The sequence below is a fragment of the Dermacentor andersoni genome, chromosome 2 (genome assembly GCF_023375885.2).
Source record: "Dermacentor andersoni chromosome 2, qqDerAnde1_hic_scaffold, whole genome shotgun sequence".
Taxonomy (NCBI): Eukaryota; Metazoa; Arthropoda; class Arachnida; order Ixodida; family Ixodidae; genus Dermacentor; species Dermacentor andersoni.
In genome coordinates, this window is record NC_092815.1 from 205,627,648 (window position 1) to 205,647,864 (window position 20,217).

Consider the following 20,217-nt stretch of genomic DNA (forward strand, 5'->3'; position numbering starts at 1 on the left):
GACTTCTATCATGTTATGATCCCTGCCCAGTATGTGTTGTGTTTTCGTCCAGGTCACATCACGGAGGAAGCGGCTGATCACCAGATCCGGACTAGTGTACGTACATGCTGACACTGTTGCCGATTCGCGTAGGCGTCTGAAAGTTGTTGTGGACGGAAAGTTGGAGGTTCTGCATGAGTAGCCATAGCCTGCGACCTCAGTATGTGGTTGTTTTGTATCCCCAGTCAGTGTGCTGACTGTTGAAATCCCCACCGATTAGTACGGGGTGCTTCCCTGTTAGGCGGTGCAGCTCTCGGAGGGGAGAGTCCAACAAGGCCATCGGTTGGGATGGGGGGTGGTAGATATTGGCAATAAAAATGGATGGGAGTGTATGCGTGGGATGGACAATTTCGGTTATCACACAGGGCATCTCTGACGTGATGTAATGTGTCTTGTGTGTTAGAGAGTGCGGTGCACAAGTTTGGACGCCCTGGGTCGGTTGGCGGTGTCAGAGTGTGTGGAGCTGCAACTGGGGAGTGTGGCCTGATTGGCGGTATCCTGGAGAAGAAAGACCTGCGGCGTTGGGGAAAGTGTAGGAAGTAGAAGCTGCAGGGGCGCGCGCTTGCCCCGGAAGACGCGTCCGTTCCAGTTTATGATGTGAAGGGAGTTATTGTTGCCCCGTCCCGCCATATTGGAGCGTAGGGGGATGGATGAGATGGGTTAGCCTGGCGTCTATCGGGATGTGGGGTTCCGTGGCGGTTGGTTGTGTTGTGGGGAAAAGGGGGGTAGAGAGCGGAAGGAGCTGCGTGAGGCGTCGAGGAGGTCGACCTTCTTCTGGAGTATTGATTCCATACAGCGTTCCATGTGCGCCTCCATTTTCGTGGTGAGGTCAGAGGTGAGGGTATTTAATTTGCTTTCGAGGCAAACCTCAATATCTTTGAGTTTTTTGTCGAATTGCTCGGAGAGGTCTTTCAGTTTGGAGTCGACATCGATCAGCCCGGAGGGGGGGGGGGGGGGGGGGGGTAAGGGAGTGATACGTCTTTCTTTTTTTGAGGGGGGTGATTGAGAGGGAGCGGTGTTGGTTTGTGATAGAGTAGGAGGTGAAGTTGAGTGAGAAAGAGTAGGAGAGGGAAATGAGCTCTGAGGGAGGGCTGTGAGGCGTCTTACCTCCTCCCGCAGGTACGGAGCTCCCCTTCATTGTGGTCCAGAACTTTCTCGGCGGGGGCAGGCGGCGATCTCCTTGCACGGTCAGCCCAGGTGAGGTCCTGCCGGGTCTTGTGGCTACGATCACGTGAGGCGGAGCGTGCAGTGCTTGCACTGCGCGATGGCTTTTTCGCGGGACTGACTTCTGCTCCCGGGTTCTTGTCTGGCGTCCGGCGGTTGGCTGGGTAGTGCGTGGTGGCGGGCGGGCGTACCGGTACTTACATTGAATATTCCCAGTATGATGCACGTCCGCACAGACTATGCACTTGGGTGTACAGGTTGGGGGTTCCGTCGGCGTGTGTTTGTCACCGCAATAGTAGCAACATCCGCTAGCTGGAGCGAGACAGGCATCCTGGTAGTGTCCGACGCGGCGCCGGTTATAGCAAGCCTCCGTTTTGGGTCAATGAGGAAAGCAAGTGGGAATACCCGCCCAGAAGCGGACAGCTTTGGGCAGAGGGCCGGTGGCGAAAGTGACAATAATGGATCGCTTTTTTCCGAAGGGCCGAGCGTCAATAATGTGTAGTTCAGGATTAAAGGGAAGAAGTCCTTTTAGGATTTCACCGTGTTACTCACGACTGTGGGCCATGTCAATGACGCCCTTCACGGCATCATCGGGCGGAGCGAGGTAGGCGGAGACATCAGTTGATCTTGTACCGATGCGAATTGGCGTGATTTGGGCATTAGCCCGAGCCTCCTCTGTAGTGGTGATCGTCAAGGTATTGTTTCATGGATGCAGCCGCACCTGGTCCTGAGCGAGCTCTTTCTGCAGGGTGATTTTCGTCGAATCCAAGATTGCTGCGAAGAGCGTGCGAGGGGTCTCCTTGGTCACGTCCAAACCGCCGCGTGGTCGGACTACGATTTTGAGGTCTCCCCGCGGGAGTTGCGGGAGAGGCGCGCGTCGTATTGCGCTGCGCGGCTGGCGGCGCCGCAGCTCGGTATTTCTCGGCGGTTGAACGGCCGTCGCCGCCCTTGTGGGGTCATCGCAGTCGCCGGGCGGCACTGGTTGCGGAGACGCAGGACGGTCTCCGTGCCAGTGCCGTTTACTTGGTTACTCCATGGCTGAGTGGACTGTGGGGCGCCACGGACGCGAGGCCAAAAAAAGGCCTAGCTCCGGCGTGCACCGGGGAGACAGAGAAAAGGCCGGAAAATCCGACCCGGGTGGCATAGCGACAACAGGGTGGGCTCAAAATGGGCAGCTCACCTTCCCGGATACGATGGTGGCGATGTTGAGAGTCTCAGGTCGAAATGTCCGGTCGCTGTGGACTTTGAATCAGGAGCCTATACACGGCGCGTCCGCTCGCAGCGACCGTGAAACCGGTTCTCTCCTGGAACCGGCGAGTGCCTTTTCTGAAACGCTGCCTTCTGCAGAAGGCGACAAGTGGCGACACATGTTTATGCTTGCGCTGTCGTGGCAGCAGCTCGCATTCCCATGAGCGCAGGCAAATTGCCCCTTTTTTCTCAGAAATCAGGCAATCAAGTGCGCCAAGTATTATACTAAACGAAGTCGACGGCAAAATGCGACCGTTCTGCAAAATTTGAGCAAGAACAGCGCAGCGGTGCATGCGCAACATCTTTCTTTGAACCGCGCAGCCAAATATTCAGGACCCTGTGTAAATGCAAACCCAGCGTTTGTGCCATTATCGTCCCTGCTACGTATTATTGATACTGTAAGGGTATACCTTGAAAGCAGAAATTAAGTCGGACATCAAGTGCATCAGGCGGGACATAATGGGAGCGAATGTCTCAGCCATGGTTGCATATTCGGCCACTTGGCTAGGCCGAATGGCGCTAGCTCTCGGGGACAGGACGTGTCGGTTTCCACGGGCGTCGGCGTTCGCAGCGCGTTCCTCACGCATCCCTCTATGCCGATGTATCAGACTACAGTTCCCGACTGGAGGCGAAGCGGCGGAAGACAGCATTTTCGATGCACACGGCCGGCCGCACCTTATTTATTATCCAGCCGCGGTGACACAGTTAACGATGTGGTATCACAGAATGCATAAAGTTACAACTGCCCGTAGACCATTGTGCACCGATGTCTAGTGCTCATGGAGCGTTAGAGCACCGAACTTGCACCAGTTCTGCGCCCGTACTCACAAAAATTCCAAGACCAGACGGCAGCAAATCGTGATGTCCGACATAATTACAATCGAAGACGGCCGGCCAATGGCAAACAGCACTTACAAACTAAAGCTTCATGCACACGGCCCTTGCAGCAGCGCGACTATAGTTTACGCAAGGAAACAGGTTTTCGCACGAAGTACTCGAGAGATATTAGTTGCAAATGAAAAGAAGTTGAAAGCAAGGCCCACAATGTATGCCGGCGTTGTTGCGTCTCAGCACTGCTTCGCGTTCGTCAAACTGATAAAGTCCGTGATCGCAATCTGCATCGCGAAATGCGTCAGCGCAAACATCGTAAAATCCAGTGTGGAGCTGTACCTGAGGTTCTCGACGAATCGGTTGGCGGGCAGCAGCTGGAAGAAAGAGCAGAGAAAGTTGATCCTGGTGTAGATGAGTTCCCACGGCATTCCCAGCAGCTGGCCAAAGAAGTACATGTTCTCCGCGATGGTGAAGTCCTCGTGCAGAGCGAGCTCCTGCACCACACCGGCACAAAATGGCGCGCATGTTCAGCCTCCCTGTATATATATACAAACTAGAGAGTACGATATGGCACAGAAGGTATACCGCTGATGTTCTACTTTACACACGTACTGTGCGTGTCGCGCGTTAGATGGCCGACCACAGGTGTTTGAAGAATTACCGTTTCCGTTCTCTCACGAAAACCTTGCTCGCATATAGCAGTCGCCTAAATGAATACTACGCAGGACATGAAATTTGATGTATGACGCATGCGCGTTAGATCGTTTCTGTTGCAGCGCTCCAGACTTGTGCCACGCGTGCTTGTGTGTTGTACATACGAGCCGCTGTCTTAGGAATTGCTCGCCCGACTCTTCAAGCACGAGAGTCTGATACATGCAGATAAACAAAATGCGCAGCACATAAACACTCGCGACGAGTGCACAGTGTTCTTACGCATAGTTTACTAATGCCTTTTAAAACAAGCGAACAATTCAAAACGGCACTATACTCATTCGAAATGTCATGTAACATTCGAATGTCATGTAATGTCAAAAATATATTGCAGTTCGACCGTACGCAAACAGCGCTGTAGTCAGTGTAGTCGCGTTAGAACATAACACCATCAACGCCTTATTCTGGTGCTCGCTCGGGCGCACCGATATATGATTTTACTGGAGCGTTTTACTGCGGCCGAAATAAACGCTTGCTACTGCATGGAAAGTTTTCTACAGAGCCTCTCACGCTTCTCAGTGGCACCGCGGGGGATGGTGCGAGTGCACAGAGGAGCATTCTTGCGTCAATGTTCAGTTCTGTTGGCTCACCGAAAAGCCCTGTGAACCCAATCCAATTTCACGCCTGCCATTCCTTCTATTTCGCGCGTTCCTTTGGTCACTCGTTTAAACAAATTCTTCGAACGGGCGGCCCGACGTTCGCGATGCTCGTCCCAATAGCACGCGTGCGAGCAAGAACCCGCAACAGCAACGAATTTGTCGGTGCGCTTCAAGGATGCAATGCACCCGGCTGCATGTCGCCTGTGCCCGCCATTATGCTTTCAAGTTCATCTTAAGGTCTGAGCATGCAAGAATTTAGCACATCGGCGCATGCCACGTCACGTTCTTGGGTCGGAAGGCAATGACCATGCTTAGTGAGCACTGAGATTTTGAAGCAGAAAGCCCAACGCTAAACAGCTGCACTCTAGTTGCACTGAGCCGTGGTTATCACTCTCCCAAAAGGTTTCTTGGATGCGTCATGGCTCTGTATTACGATGCCTGCAATTGTAATACAGTTGAAACTATATTTAACGAAGGGATGAGCGCGCTCGAATTATTCCGTTAAATCGGGAAGCTCATAAAATCGAGAAAGTCAGTTTTCGGTCTTTCAAAATCTCAAAATTGTGACGTAGCGACACGCAAAGGCTACCGCGCGGCATTGTATTTGCCACTAATCCAGCCATCTGCCGCATAAACCATGAAATAACGAAAGCAACCGTCGCCACCCTTATCGAAGCGATGTTGAGTCGGCTGTTACGTCCATGGACACGGCGTGCAGCCTCTATAAAACAAAGCTACGGATGTGACCACGGCGCCTAGATGTTTTAACGCCATAGCTTTAGAGCACACGCTAGAAGAATCCGTATGCGTCAAAATTAGAAAGAAGTCACCTCTTTGTTACTCACTTATTTCAGGGAAAACTTCGTTAAATCGAGTTTGGCCAAGTTTGTTTCGTTCATTCGGGTTGATGATAACACTGAACCCTATAATCCTATGGATACCTGCCGAGATTGTAAATTTCTTCGTTGGATAGGAAACTTCATAAAATCGGGTTTCGTCCCATCGAGTTTTAACTGTAGCATGACGAACAGCGCAGACTGCGGAACATGCTATACAGACAATACATGCATTGTACTTTGTTCTCCATCAGTTATCCTGCCGTCCGTCGCGTCTGCACTGCTCGCCATGCTGAACGTGCACCAGTTAGTCTAGCGGCTCTTCGTAGACCAACACGGCTTGCTCTGCGCAGAGGATGCTGTCGAAGAGGCTCGCGGTCGACACGAAACACGCGTCTAACCTTAAGTCTGGTAACACCCGCGGTTACGGCTTCTTTCGTGAACTCATCAGCTGCAAAAAAAAAAGTGTCAGCGTTGATTTTCGCAGAAACCACGCATGTCGTACACACTGGAACAGGCACGCTTCGTGTAAAGGGTTGTGGACTTGCGTCTAGTAGCGCACCTGCGGCATAAACCCCACGGCCGGTCCAGGCACGAGTCCTCGGTGCAGCTGCTTGCCGAACACCAGCACCATGCCAGAGTTCGGCTTGCACAGGCCGACCAGGCACTTCAGCAGGCTCGTCTTGCCGCAGCCGCTGGCGCCTAGGAGGCCGTAGCTGCATGCGCGAGGTTTCCAAGGCGCGATTGAGAGGCCGCCACGATCAGTAATATACGTTTGGCACAACTGCATCTCTGACTGCAGACGCGTACTAGACACGCTCGAGGTCAAACGGAGTATAAAAACATAGACAAAAGAAATATACGGGGCTGGTCGACGCTGCCCTGTGAGTAGGTATTGGTACTTAGCAAGTTTTCTTTTTCGTTCTTTTTTTTCGTTGTTTCATCTTGAGCATGTCGCACCAACCTGTACAAGTAGCCGCCGGGCTTGTGCGCTGTGTTATTTATACTGTCTTTCATCTGTTCGCAATGTGATCTTGGCGTGCTGTTTATGTTACACATGCTTAGTTTCCGACAGGAGTGCGCAGCATACTTGGGTTCCCCGTTCACGTAGACCACCTGCTTACGTTTATTTGGCTGTAAATTTGGGAGTGTGCGTTCTTAAAAGAAAAAAAAATGCTGCACAATGGACACTTTGCAAGAAAGCTACTGCGCATGCGCGAGCACGCCGCTTGCCGGTTGGAAAGCTAGCAGACGTCTGTTTCCTCGCCTTGCCGGGCATTCCGGCATGCTCACGCAAACTCCAGTGCCCGCGTTTCCGAATGCCATGCCAACCCACTGCTTCGCGTATGGATGTACGAATCATTACGGCAAGAACGACGGTATTTCTCGGTTTCCGTCCGAGTAGCGGTACCCACTGAAAGAACGTCATGGGTGAACGCCGTAAAGTGATTAACTGCGGACTCAGTACGGCAGCATAACGTGCACTCAAGGACTTTCTGCGAGAACTTTGTAACAGATATACCACATGAATTGTGGCCTGCAGTTAGTCCTTTGTATTAATATTTGCCCTTCTTCAATTTTAGGCCAGCCTTCAAACTTTTCTAGTCACTCTGATTACGTGACAACTGTTTTCACGTATATACCCGAACTTTCGGAGAGGCTGCAGTGCGGCGGCGCGGCCGTTGGACAAAGATGCATGCAACCAGGGTTGCCAGGCCCAAAATCTGAAAAGTAGCCAAAATATCTCGGAAAGTAGCCAGAAAAGTAGCCAACTTTGCCCAGATAGAGAAATGTAGCCAAAAAGTAGCCACGTTATGGAGAAACGTTGCATTTTCATTTATTGTGTAACTCGATCTGAAGACATTATCACAGCCAACACTTAAAGCTGCTTTTAGTAAATGTAAGAACATACCGAAAAATATTGTGAAACATGTGTAAGTGACTACAGCTAATAGCGCTTTGATCAGCATGATCACCATACTCGGTATCACTTGTACGCGCTAGAATAACTGGCCAGCTCTTCAAATCGGCAGTCTTTGTCTGAGGTAGCCAATCAAGCGAAATATACAGGCGCCTGAAGGTGACTAAAATCGCGCGCCAGGGATAGTGCGAAAAAGTGCGCTCAGCGCGCGGCGAAGTACCGCCACCTAGAGGAGTGTGTCAGTATCGTCGAGCGAAGTGGAGATGAATAAACGGACCAAGCGTCCCACAGTAGGAAGGCAGGTGGATGCGCGCTGGCTTGACCACCTCTGGTTTTCTTTGCGATTCATAAGCGGTGGGTTTGTCTCGTGGCAACAACGTCCTCACACTCCGTACGCTGTGTGTGCGAGTGAAAGCGTGCGAAGGTGAGCCAACGATAGCGGCTCAATCTCGTGTGCACTAAGGGAGGAAGCGCGCCGTTTTCCCTCGCGCGCATTGCACCGTGGTACCAGAGGAGGGAAGGGGATGGTGCAGGGGTGTTGTACATCGGCCGCATGCGATAGAGCACGCTTTATCTTGGAAGCGATCTGGTTTGGGGACACAGTCTAGGTGGGCCCACGGCTCGTAGCGCTACGTGCGCTGTGTTCTCACCGCTGGGTTTGCGTTCAAGCGATAGACAGCACGAGCGTCATTTTGCTCTCTGCTGCTGCCGCGATTCCTCGTGCCAGCGTTTTGACAATGAGTGTCCGCGGTCATCGAGTGCGGACACTTGAGGTATGCCTGTTCACGCTGACACCATGCTATGTAATTTATATAGACTAGACTCCCTGTAAGACGAACTCGAAAGGACCATGAGAATTCGTTCGTCTTTTCAGAAGAATAACAGGCAACATGACCAGGTGCATCCAAATATCTTACTTCAAAATGGTTAATAAAGTAGTCTTACAGCGGGGAAGAAATTACATAAGAAGCATTTATTTAGCTGAACTTAACGAAAAACTCTCCAAGTGGTACTGTTGCTTGGTTTCATCCAGTCCGTGATGGATGTTTGTGGCTTCTGTGCGAATCAGTGAGCAGCCGCAAACGACGTCATCTATCCTAATGACCTTAAAAATCCTTGTGTGCATTTTTGCTGCTGGAGAAAGTCCACTAGGGAGTTCAAGCAAGCATCTGCCGCCTTACAGGTCATTGGTGCAGGCTCCGAGCGAGGGAAAGTGCAAAGGTGCACGCTGAGAGCGCGGCAAAGCAACGGCACTTAGACGTGATGATGAGCGAAATAGGGAAGGAGAAACAAGGCGAAGAGTGGCGGAGGAGGAAGGTAGATGGAGGCGCGCTGCGTTGACCTCTAGCAGTTGCTACAGATTTTGTTTGTAATACGGACGCACCGGGTTTGTCTCGTGATAACATCGTCCTGACGTGCCGTACGCTGTGTGTGCGAGTGAAAGCGTGCAATAGTACGCCGACGATGGCGGCTCAATCTCGCATACGCAAGGGAGCAAGCGCACCGTCTTCCTTCGCGCGTATGCACCTGGGGAGGGGAGGGAGGAGGCGTTGTGCTTTGGCCACGCGCGGGCGTTATCTTGAAAGCGATGTGCTTTTGGGGCATAGTCTAGGTGGGCCGATGGCTCGTGGCTTTGCGTGGGCTGTGTTCTCGCCAGGGGCGTAGCCAGGGGAGGGGTGGGGGCTCATGGGGCTTCTGCCCCCACCCCCCAAGATGTTTTCGTGCTGTCATGCACCGCAGGACTAAAACAACCCCCGGCGCCGGAAATCATTCGGGATTTTGTCTAGAATGTCTTTTTCACACTCGGAAAGACATTTGAGCGCGACCATTGCAAACTGGGGCTGGATTTTGCGGCAACGTCCATGCACCGGGAGTCGCATAACGTAAGGAGCCCCATCCGAGCACAAAATTTCAAGGGCGTTTTGCTGGCGAGCGGTGTTGCAAATGGGTCGCAAGCCCCAAGGGTAGCGTTGGCCTGGCGGCCTGGGGCACAACTGGAAGCATCCGAAGGTCCTGGCAAAGCATGAGTCGACTGCTAACAGAACAACTTGTTTATTCTAGCATCGCAAAAGAGCGGCCGGTCAGGTCGATCGAAGTGGAGAGACGGGAGAGCACGTTACTCGACGGAAGAAATCGGAGCCTCTCTCTTCGCGTCCGGGGGCAGCTGCTTTTATACTCTCGGAGTCGAGGGCAAGAATGAACGCCTCGTCAGAGGCGCACGTGATGCGGGGCATGGACACGCTGAGAGACACGTTGAGACGAGTAGGTGACGCATCCGCCGGGCCGGCGCCGGTCAGACGTCCTCGCTTCACAGTTGGGGGAGCTCCTCTCCCCGGCTGCCGCGCTTTGACAAGCGTGGGCACCAACATGCACACACACACACACACGCACACACGAAGACACGTGGCATTGAAACATGCCTGGACGCGCATGGCAGGAGGCGTTACGGCAGCGCTGAACGGGCCAAAATGTCCGCCGCTTTGAATGAAGCCCCGGCGTCCGTTGCATCCGCACCGGCTATACCGCGCGTCGTAGGCGAAACGTAACAGACCGCCCCGCCGGGAGAAGGAGATCCCGATGGTCAGGGGACTGCATCCGCTGTCCGGAGGGATGTCGCTCGATGATGCTCATAACCGAAGTCGGTCGTCCTTCGGCGTTTCTTGAGCGCAGCGCACAGAGAAGGCCTTGTTCTCTCGTTCAGGTTCACACAGCACACTGCAAAGTGACTTCGGGAGAGTTGACATTTTTGTTCTCGTTCCCGGCAAGCGTTAGAACTACGCCGAAACTCAACCGCTCAGTCAGCAAGCACGACACAACCCTCACTAAGCCATGCCAGGCTCTTTCCCCTTTTATACTACTGCCTAGTTCCTTACAGTAGTCTAGCAGCACTCAGAACGCGTCCACAAATTGGAAAATTGCACTAGAAAGCACGTCATGACTTTGAAACACTAAACAAAAGCAATATGTTAAAAATCCTGCCTCAGGAAGAAAAACATCAGTAACAAGTAACTTTGAGGCTGATTCCTACGTTAGGGGCTTCGACTTAAGCCATCGGCGTTACCGTTGAGACTCCCCTTTTTGTAACGCACCTCAAAGGAATATTGTTGCAAAGCGAGGCTCCAGCGCAGGAGGCGGCCATTTGTGGAAGAGATGGTCTGCAGCCATTGGAGAGGGCAGTGATCCGTCTCGAAGCATGCGAAGCGGAGATCGCAGCGAGCGACCGTACACTAGCTCAGCTGGCGCCAACCCCGTAGCCGCATGCGGCGCGGTCCTCAATGCAAACATCACCCCAGGCAGACACAGCTTCCAGTCAGTTTGTTGTTCAAACCACAATGCTCTCAACACGCGCTTCATGACGGAGTGGAGCTTCTTAACGGAATTCGTCTGTGGGTGGTACACTGAGCTGTGTAACAGCTTTACCCCGCACCTTTCGAGAAAGGCTGTCGTCAAAGCGCTCGTAAACACTGTGCCCTGATCTCACTGGATTTCCACAGGAAAACCAACTCGCGCAAATATGGACAGTAGTGCACTGACTATCTCAACTGAGCTGAGTTCTTTAAGCGGCACTGCTTCAGGGAACTTTGTCGCTTGGTAGATCACAGTCAAAATGTGTCTGTACCCCGTGGTTGTTACCGGTAGTGGTCCCACTGTATCAATAACGAGCCGTCTAAAAGGCTCCGTAATGATAGGTACCAACTTCAACGGCGCCCTCGATTTGTCCCCTGGTTTGCCCACCCGCTGACAGGTGTCACATGTCCTCACAAAGTGGTCTGCGTCCCGAAAACACCCTGGCCAATAGTACTCTTGCAAGAGACGGTCCTTAGTTTTCTTAACTCCTAGGTGTCCGGACCACGAACCCCCATGCGACAAGCGCAACAGATCCTGACGGTAGCACTGAGGCACGATCAGCTGATCGAACTCCACTCCCCTGCGGTCTAGATACTTCCGGTACAGGACCCCACCTCTTTCCACAAAACGAGCATTCTTCTTGGCGATACCTTCCTTGACATTACAGCGTATGTGTTCTAGGCTGCCATCCTTTTTTTGCTCGGCTATCAAAGCCGACCGGCTGACTTTTAGCAACCTATTAAGTCCGTCTGACGTAGGCGCGATGAGCAAATCTGCAGATAGCTCTTCTAACTTTCCCGTGTCGGGCATTTCCTCCCCAGTATCTGGTGCCTTCAACGCTAAAGGTTCAATTTTATTCAGTTCGGACGTGCTCTGAATATCAGCTTGCTGCGCCTCTGACCCTTTTTCATTGTTCGACAACGTCGGCCCCGCAACTACCGCCTTTGCAGCGAGCTCCCGAACTTTCGATCTGGTTAAGGCCTGAACGCTAGCCTCACCAAACAAAAGCCCCTTCTCGCGCAGGAGGGGATCGGACCTGTTCGAAAATAGGTACGGGTACTGGGGGCGCAGCATAGATGACACTGCGGCCTCCGTCTCAAGCGCTGCGAAATGTCCTTCAATAAGCACTTTTGCTACGGGCAGACACACGCTATGAGCTTGCACGGCTTGCTTGATCCATGCGCACTCGTCCGTGAACATATCGAGTTCTACGTAAGAGGGGTGAACTACATCCATTGTAGCTGCGGAATCGCGAAGCACTCGGCACTCTTTCCCGTTCACGAGGAGGTCTCGCATGTAAGGCTCGAGAAGCTTCATGTTCTCGTCAGTGCTGCATAATGAAAAAACACGACTTTTGTTTTTGTTTCCGGACACCGCGCCGAAAAGTGACCCGGCTTCTGGCACGTATAACACACGCGCGCTTGCCTCGTCTCGAACCGCTTTCTGCGTTCGGCTTCGGCTGCCGCCGTCTCCTTAGGTTCGGTCGGACTGCTTTCACTCGCATCCGCACTACGTGTGTTCCCCTTTGCTCTCATGGGTGTGAACTTCGGCCTCTCAAACTTGGAGCCAAATTCACCCTTTTGACCATCCTTAGCTCCGCGAGCCCGACGCGTCACAAACTCCTCGGCTAACTCAGCGGCTTTAGCCACCGTACTAACGTCTGGCGTATCCAAGACCCAGTACCGCACGTTCTCAGGTAACCGACTATAAAACTGTTCCAGCCCGAAACACTGCAGAACTTTCTCGTGGTCACCAAACGCTTTCTCTTCTTTGAGCCACTCCTGCATGTTTGACATTAGCCTGTAGGCAAACTCGGTATATGACTCACTTCTGCCTTTCTCATTTTCCCGAAACTTCCGACGGAACGCCTCCGCTGACAGCCTGTACTTTTTTAGCAGACTCGATTTCACTTTGTCGAAATCCTCTGCCTCCTCTATCTTCAAGCGAGCGACTACGTCGGCCGCCTCGCCGGGTAACAAAGTGAGCAAGCGCTGTGGCCACGTTTCCCGAGAGAACCCCTGCTTCTCGCACGTTCGCTCGAAGTTAACCAGGAACAAATCAATGTCCTCTCCAAGCTTAAACGGCCGCATCAGGTCAGTCATTTTGAACGATACTCGTTCTCCTGCACCGTGTGCCTCACTTCCATTACGAGCGCGTTCCATCTCTACCTCGAGACGCTTCATTTCCAAAGCGTGTTGACGGTCGCGCTCTTCTTTTTCTTTCTCTTGTTGCTCTCGCTCTTTCTGTTCTTTACGTTCGCGCTCCTGTCTTTTTGCCGTCTCCCTCTCCTCAATGGTCTCAAAGCATTCCGACAGCTCGTCATCCTCAGCTTCTAACTCAAGAATAGTCCTTAGCAGTTCTGGTTTTCTGAGTTTGTCTGAGACATCCAGACCCAACTCTCTTGCAAGCTCCAGCAATTTCGGTTTGCGCAACGACTTCCAATCCATGGCTGCTCTGAATGCTGCTTTCTCTACTGCCTACTATTGCCTTGCCGCAAACTAACCCGGCAGCAACGACAACCACAATTACCAGCTCTGTTTCTGACACTAACAAAAGCCTGGCAAAACTCAGAAGAAGAAAGTCCCGCACTCACCAAACCTCGCAGCCAAGAATTCAGCACAGTCGTTCCGCTGCAGGCAACCAGTCATCACACAGGGCTCGTTGCACTGCTCCCGGATGGTCTTTGTGCTGCTCAGCATACAGTCAACCGCATATCTTCGCTGCTGGCCTCCGTTGTCGCGATCTCACCGCTGGCAGACAGTTGTTGCAATCTCACCGCTGGCACCAGTTGTTGCAAATGGGTCGCAAGCCCCAAGGGTAGCCTTGGCCTGGCGGCCTGGGGCACAACTGGAAGCATCCGAAGGTCCTGACAAAGCATGAGTCGACTGCTAACAGAACAACTTGTTTATTCTAGCATCGCAAAAGAGCGGCCGGTCAGGTCGACCGAAGTGGAGAGACGGGAGAGCACGCTACTCGACGGAAGAAATCGGAGCCTCCCTCTTGGCGTCCGGGGGCAGCTGCTTTTATACTCTCGGAGTCGAGGGCAAGAAGGAACGCCTCGTCAGAGGCGCACGTGATGCGGGGCACGGACACGCTGAGAGACACGTTGAGACGAGTAGGTGACGCATCCGCCGGGCCGGCGCCGGTCAGACCTCCTCGCTTCACAGTTGGGGGAGCTCCTCTCCCCGGCTGCCGCGCTTTGACAAGCGTGGGCACCAACATGCACACACACACACACACACACACACGAAGACACGTGGTATTGAAACATGCCTGGACGCGCATGGCAGGAGGTGTTACGGCAGCGCTGAACGGGCCAAAATGTCCGCCGCTTTGAATGAAGCCCCGGCGTCCGTTGCATCCGCGCCGGCTATACCGCGCGTCGTAGGCGAAACGTAACAGCGGGCTAGCCGCTTCATCTCGCGGAGGCGGCGCAATCTACGGAGCGCATGGATTTCAATTCCAAAACTTAATGGGTATAAAGTTCTAATAAACAATTGACGTGAAAGGTGCACTGACATTTCCAAAGTCGTGCTTTAGATTTCCAATTCCGGAACTTTGGGGGTTTAATGCTGCTATAAACATTTGGCGCCAAAGATGCATTAACTTTTCTAAAGTCGTGCATCGCACCATGCAACGCGACAAGACAAATCAATACTCTATCAGACAAGTTGACAAAGCACGCAGCGAGGTCCAATGAGTTGTGGTGGTTCATTTTTCAACATTATCAACAATATCAACACTCAATATCAACATTTTTTTCACCTGCGCCAAAGCACCCATGTCAAGACACTAAATCCAGCAAAGATAACTACGTTCTTATTTATTTTTCTACTCTTACTTTTATTCGCGCGGACATATTGAACATCTTCAATTTTCTTGTTCTCCTTACCCGCGGGCTGCCAGAGCCAAAGCAATACTGCTCGCACTTTCGGCCCATCGGTGGTCGTGGCTAAGGTCCCTCTATAATTTTCAAGGTAGCGACATCTGCCGTGCGCGCCACCTAGGAAGTTCCTGTAGCAGACGGCGCCCACGCTAAACCGCGGCGCCGCGGCATTCGTGAGGTGAAAAAATATCTGCATACGCGCGGAAATAAAACCTACTGGTGCCTGATTGTGGCGAAAAACGAAAGAAGGACCCGAACTGCTAAATTTAGTCCTTTAATTTCAAATGAGCGCTCCAAGAAAATAGCTCAAGAGAGCGTAATGAGGGCTTGATCGCCTCGATTCCGCTTGTTTACATTTCGTTCGTTTGCGCTCAATCACCGCGCGAGCCTTGGTGATTGCTTGCGCTTAATCCCGTATGCTCTGCGAAATCTTTTCCATGTAAGTGTGCTGCGTACACATAGCGGTTGCATTGAACGAAGAAGTCGTGTAAAAATGAAGGCTGACAGTCGCTTGGACCGAAAAACTTTCGACATAACGTCGCTCAAACGTGCGATTCTCAAAGCGCGCGAACCTCACGGCAACTACACAACATCCTGTGTGTGTGTGGAAACGAGTGCGCCAACAGTCTTCTTGCGGCTGAGTGTGTCTGTCGTGTAGCGATTACACGACGACTGCTGTGTCTTGTGGTTCAATGCTACGAGCCAGTGCAACTGTCGTGACATGATGAAGAGGCGGTATGGATCGTGTCAGCGTGTCTCCTCGATCGTGTTCGGGCTGCCAGCGCGGTCTGATCTCGCGGCACACCAATATCAAGCGTAGTGTGTGCGCGTGTGTGAATGCAGTTGACTGTTCTCGTGAACCGTGCGACGTCGCCGCGTAAACTCGAATCATGACGCGCATTGTTGTGTTTATCCCTTTTCGCCTCCGTGCACCGCTAAAGCCCCGTAAGAATTAGAGGGCCCTTATACGAAACGCACGCGGATTGGCCCACCTATTACTGCACTGTGTTTTGCTGGCAATCCGTGTATCGCTTGTGGCGTTTTTCTTATGTTCATTTGCAGTTGTGTGTTTTTCATCAGTAAAATGGCATTGCCGATTACTGAAACATCTTCGAGTGTAAGGGAAACTTGGAAGGAACGAGCTCGCAGCTGTATGTAATGTACTTTGATATACTGTATTACGCTTTATTATTTGACGGCCAGTAGCTGTGGTTATGCAGTATTCGTTTTTAAAAACAGAGTAATGCAGGCACTTAGCAATATATTTATTCACATATGCAATGCACAAAATACGATTAGCATATTGGAAATAACTTTTTGGACATGTTGTAAAGCGCAGTTAACAACGCGCGCACAAACACAGGAAAGTGTAAAAGTAGGATTCGCTGCTGAATTTTATTTTTTATCGCACGTAACGCAATGCGGATATTTGTCAGCGAGTTAATGCGTTTCTGCCCCACTATTTACTTGCATGCTAGGTCATACTGCACTTGCTAAGTCAACGGGCTCGTAATGCACTAAAATCAGTAATCTCCACAAACTTCGGCCGTCAACATTCATGCGCGCGAATGAAATAATACTGCAGCTCTGCACACACAGGTGTATACTTTCTCTCGCACCTTCGTATCGCTCTACGTCACTTTCCTCGCATAGTCGTGCAGTTACCGACGGTTCAGTCTTTCCGTCCATTTCTATGCAACCAGAATTACCTTCTGGTTAGGTTCTGTTTGCTGCGCGGGATGCAAAATAACTTCTTGTCGTCCTCCGCCTGATCTCGGCACCCATCGGCACAGCAACAAAGCATTTCGGTCCTTCGCATCCTAGGTCATACCGATCTATTCAGCGGCCTCACAGCGAACTAAAATAAATAATCTCCACAAACTTCGGCCCTCAACGTTCATGCACGCGAGTGAAATACTATCACCCCTCGACACACGCACGTGTATATACTTTCTATCGCACCTTTGTATCGTTGTATGTTACTTGCCTCGCATAGTCGTGGTGTTGCCGACGGTTCAAAGTCCATCCGTGCAATTCTGTGTAACCATACTTTTCGTCTGGTTAGGTTCTGGTTGCCGCGCGCGATGCAAAATAACTTCTTGCCATCCTTCGCCCGGTTTCGGCACCCAACCGCACAGTAACAAGGCATTTCGGCCCTCCCGGAACGAAATTATCGCAGCGATGTGCATAGCACAACAGGCGGAACGCGCGCACTTCGCCCGACGCGCAGGAACTTTCATGGCGGCAAAGGGGCGGAGCAAGGTCACATGTCACCGATCAGCTTATCGCAGGCGTTGTCGGCTGGATCAAAGCCTGTCGGTACTTTTAAATGATTGAGGGACTTTAGTCGTGGCGCCTCCTTACACAGCTGCGCGTCACGTGACCATGTGACGTCACGTAGACCGAGAGACGGGGCCTCACACGGAGGAAGGAAACTAAGGAGAGGCCCTGACGTCACTCTTTGTGAAGCAAAAGTGAAGCCGGAATTTGGCGTTGCTCATGGCGATGCTCCGCCTTTTGGGCCACCCTCCTCTCTTGTTTACATCTTTCGCGAAACCACGCCGCGCTGCGCGTGGTGTCGCGCGCGGAGTCGCGCGGTCGCGCAACATCTGGCAGATCACGGTGCAGGTAACACAGCGCAACAAGACACGGTGACTAACGCAAACCCGCCCACTCAGCGCCTTTGCGACGGCCCGAAACCTACCAGAGCAACACGTGTGAGCGCTCAAAACCATAACAACGCCGCCATTGTGGCCCAAAAGGCGTGGCCATACAACAAAAAAAAAATAAAAAAGCAGCAAAAAGATGAGAACCTACTACGTCATTTCAGCCACACTTTTCTCCCAGCGCGCGGAGGGGGTAGGGCCTCTCCTTAGTTTCCTTCCTCCGTGGGGCCTCAGCTCGCGGCATCGACGGTGGAGGCGAAGCCTTGCGCGCCGCTCCGGCGGCGCTACCGAGAGAGGGCGCTCGCCGGTGTGACATCACGCTAGGAGGATAAATGGGGCTACAGCTCGGCTCCTCGCAGTGGTCGGCGCGCTGCCTTGCGCTACGTCGGATGATGTATACCCATAAGTTTAACAAAGGGCAACCATGTCCACACCATCAGCCGAACCAAAGCGCAGCCAAGGGTATTGCTTTCGCAATCTTCCAGGCTTAACCAAGCTAAGCCTTCAGCCAATTTTTCTCGGGCCGAGTGGATTTTTCCCTGGCAGAGTTTTGTACACCTTATGGCTAGCAGACGGGAAAAAGAAACAATAGTCGCTCGCTGCCATCACTGGGCTTCTTCGATTTTCCACTTCTGGCTACCCGCGGGCTGTCAGAGCCAGCCAGAGCGTCTTTGTTTTTCTCGGTTTCCTCCGCCCACAGCGCCACGCGCTTCCGCCGGGCGTTTGTTTTGCTCGTGGACAGTTCTGGCTACGAGCGGGCTGCCAGAACCTGCCAGGACTATTTTGGTCTGGCTGCTCTCAGGAAGTTCTCTGGCTAGCACACGACTAACAGAGGCGGTGAGCGCTCGCCGCCATCCTTGCGGGGACCTCACGGATTGCAAACCGGGCGCTTGAGGACTTAAATTTACCTTGCTCAGCCAACTGTCGACGATCATCTTCAGATTTCCTTACTTCTAGCGTTATCTTTTTAGGTGCTAACGCACCATTCCGCGTTGCGAAGCGGTGTGATGCGAGCAGTGGTGAACCGTTTGAAGCTTTTGTGTGTGTATGCGTGTGTGTCCTCAAGGCTTCTTCGCGGCGGTGATCAACGCGTCGAGCTCTCATGCGTGCATGTTATCTGCATCGTGTTCCACGCAAGTTGTAGACGCTCATTCACACATATTTCGGTACATTTCCGGTTCGTCTTTCTCTGGTGGTGTTCCTTTTCACATATGTTCGGGTGCTTGGGCGCCCTTTTTTCTTCATTTTTTGCGTGGGCCGTATTTATCATTTGCTCAAAATATTTCTGGTAGGTGACCGTGACTAGCGCTGGCAAAGGGCGACGTCTTCGTCTGATGCAACTGTGATGATATCGGTGGCTCGATTGATAAAGAGATACGAACATATATATACAATGACAGTTACGCGAATTCCGTCCTATTCCAATCGAGGCAACATGCCGAAAAGAGTGCCGATGAATGTGCGGAGAAATACAATTAAGCTCAGTTCAGAAGGCATACCTCAACGTGAGATATGCCGCCTCACAGGAAAGTCTATAAGTGCGGTCAACCGAATAATCCAAGCATGCAGGGATGAAGATGGCCGACTCAAAGGTGCAGCACTATCGGGACGACACCGATGCACGTTGGAAGAGTTCGACCTTCTCATTGTTGCTGCAGCCGTTGCCCATCCTTTTCAGAGCGCCCGCCAGATCAAGACAGCCCTCGACCTGCAAGCCAGTGAGGAAACAATTGGAAGGCGCATACGAGAGGCTGGTCTTCGTGGATTTGTCGCGGCACAAAAGCCACACCTTACGGAGCGCCAAAAACGCCGGCGCCTTGAGTTTGGCAGGGCATATGAGCGCTGGACGACTGTAGAATGGAAGGAAGTCATATTATCCGATGAATCGACATTTTCATCCAGATGGGATCAAGAGAGCCGCGCATGGAGACCATACAACTGCAGGTATTTTCCTTTTCTTTCTGATCTTTTAAGCACAAATTCTTCGGACGCATAAAAGGCATTTCATCTGAAAAGACCATTATCTGTTCCCTTCTTTTCGCGTAGATACGAGCCTGGGTATGTTTCCGAGATCTACAGCAGCGGCTGGTCTGCTCTCAACGTTTGGTGAGCAATTAGCAACGAGGGCCTCGGTCCGCTAATCCGACTGTCCCCATCGTTCACAGCCGAAGCTTACTGCGAAATTCTGGACTACCACCTATTTCCATACGCTCTGGACGGGCCATTGTTCAGGCCTTGTTCCAACAAGACCTGAGCCCGGTGCACACCGCCAGAGCTGTGGAAGAACTTCTTCAAGAACGTGGTATTCGCGTTCTTAACTGGCCTCCGAAAGGTGCAAAGTTCAATGTTATCGAGGACGCGTGGGGCACGATGAAGGAACGTTTATGCAAGCTGAATCTGGAAGGGGCCAGTGCCGACGAGCTCTGGCTCGCCACAACGCGCGAGTGGAAGCGCTTTGGTGAGAGGAGGGACTTCTGAGATGCGCTCTACGAGTCAATTCCACGCCGCCTATAAGCTTCGCTTCGCGTGGACGGCGCATTCGCGAGATATTGATAGCGGAACATACTAAACTCTTTGGACGAAACACAGCTACGTTTTGATTCTTTTTGTGTTCTGTAGAAAAAAATAAACCCAGTGTTCTTCTTGTTATTTAAATTTACTATGTTCTCCTTATTATGTTTTTTTTTTATTCAGCTCACATAGCCTACCCTGGATTCCCCCCCCCCCCCATCATTGTATATTCCCTCTGAACAAAAGAAAATGAGTATGAAAATTAGTATCTAGGCCAACAAACGCCGACACGCGATCAATACGTAAGGACACTCGCTACCAATGGTCAATTTTCCGTGATTGATTGGCGCACAGTATATGCGAACCACATAACGGGGTGCGCCAATAAATGACTGGAGTCATGAAGAGTTCATTAGAGTGCCCTTTGCATGACGTGACTTCCTGTGCGTGAAATTGG

General features: G+C 51.9%; 1 protein-coding gene across 1 annotated transcript in view; it reads right to left on the reverse strand.

Annotated features, from left to right (window-relative positions):
- Positions 1 to 1,142: 1,142 nt before the first annotated feature.
- Positions 1,143 to 20,217, reverse strand: part of LOC126540127 (nod factor export ATP-binding protein I-like) — an 80,654-nt gene continuing 61,579 nt past the window's right edge. The window contains exons 4-6 of the mRNA XM_072286215.1: positions 5,991 to 6,144; positions 3,622 to 3,776; positions 1,143 to 1,260 (exon numbers count right to left, since the gene is read on the reverse strand). Of these exons, the coding sequence (XP_072142316.1) occupies positions 1,143 to 1,260; positions 3,622 to 3,776; positions 5,991 to 6,144 (427 nt within the window). The remainder of the gene's footprint in view (positions 1,261 to 3,621; positions 3,777 to 5,990; positions 6,145 to 20,217) is intronic.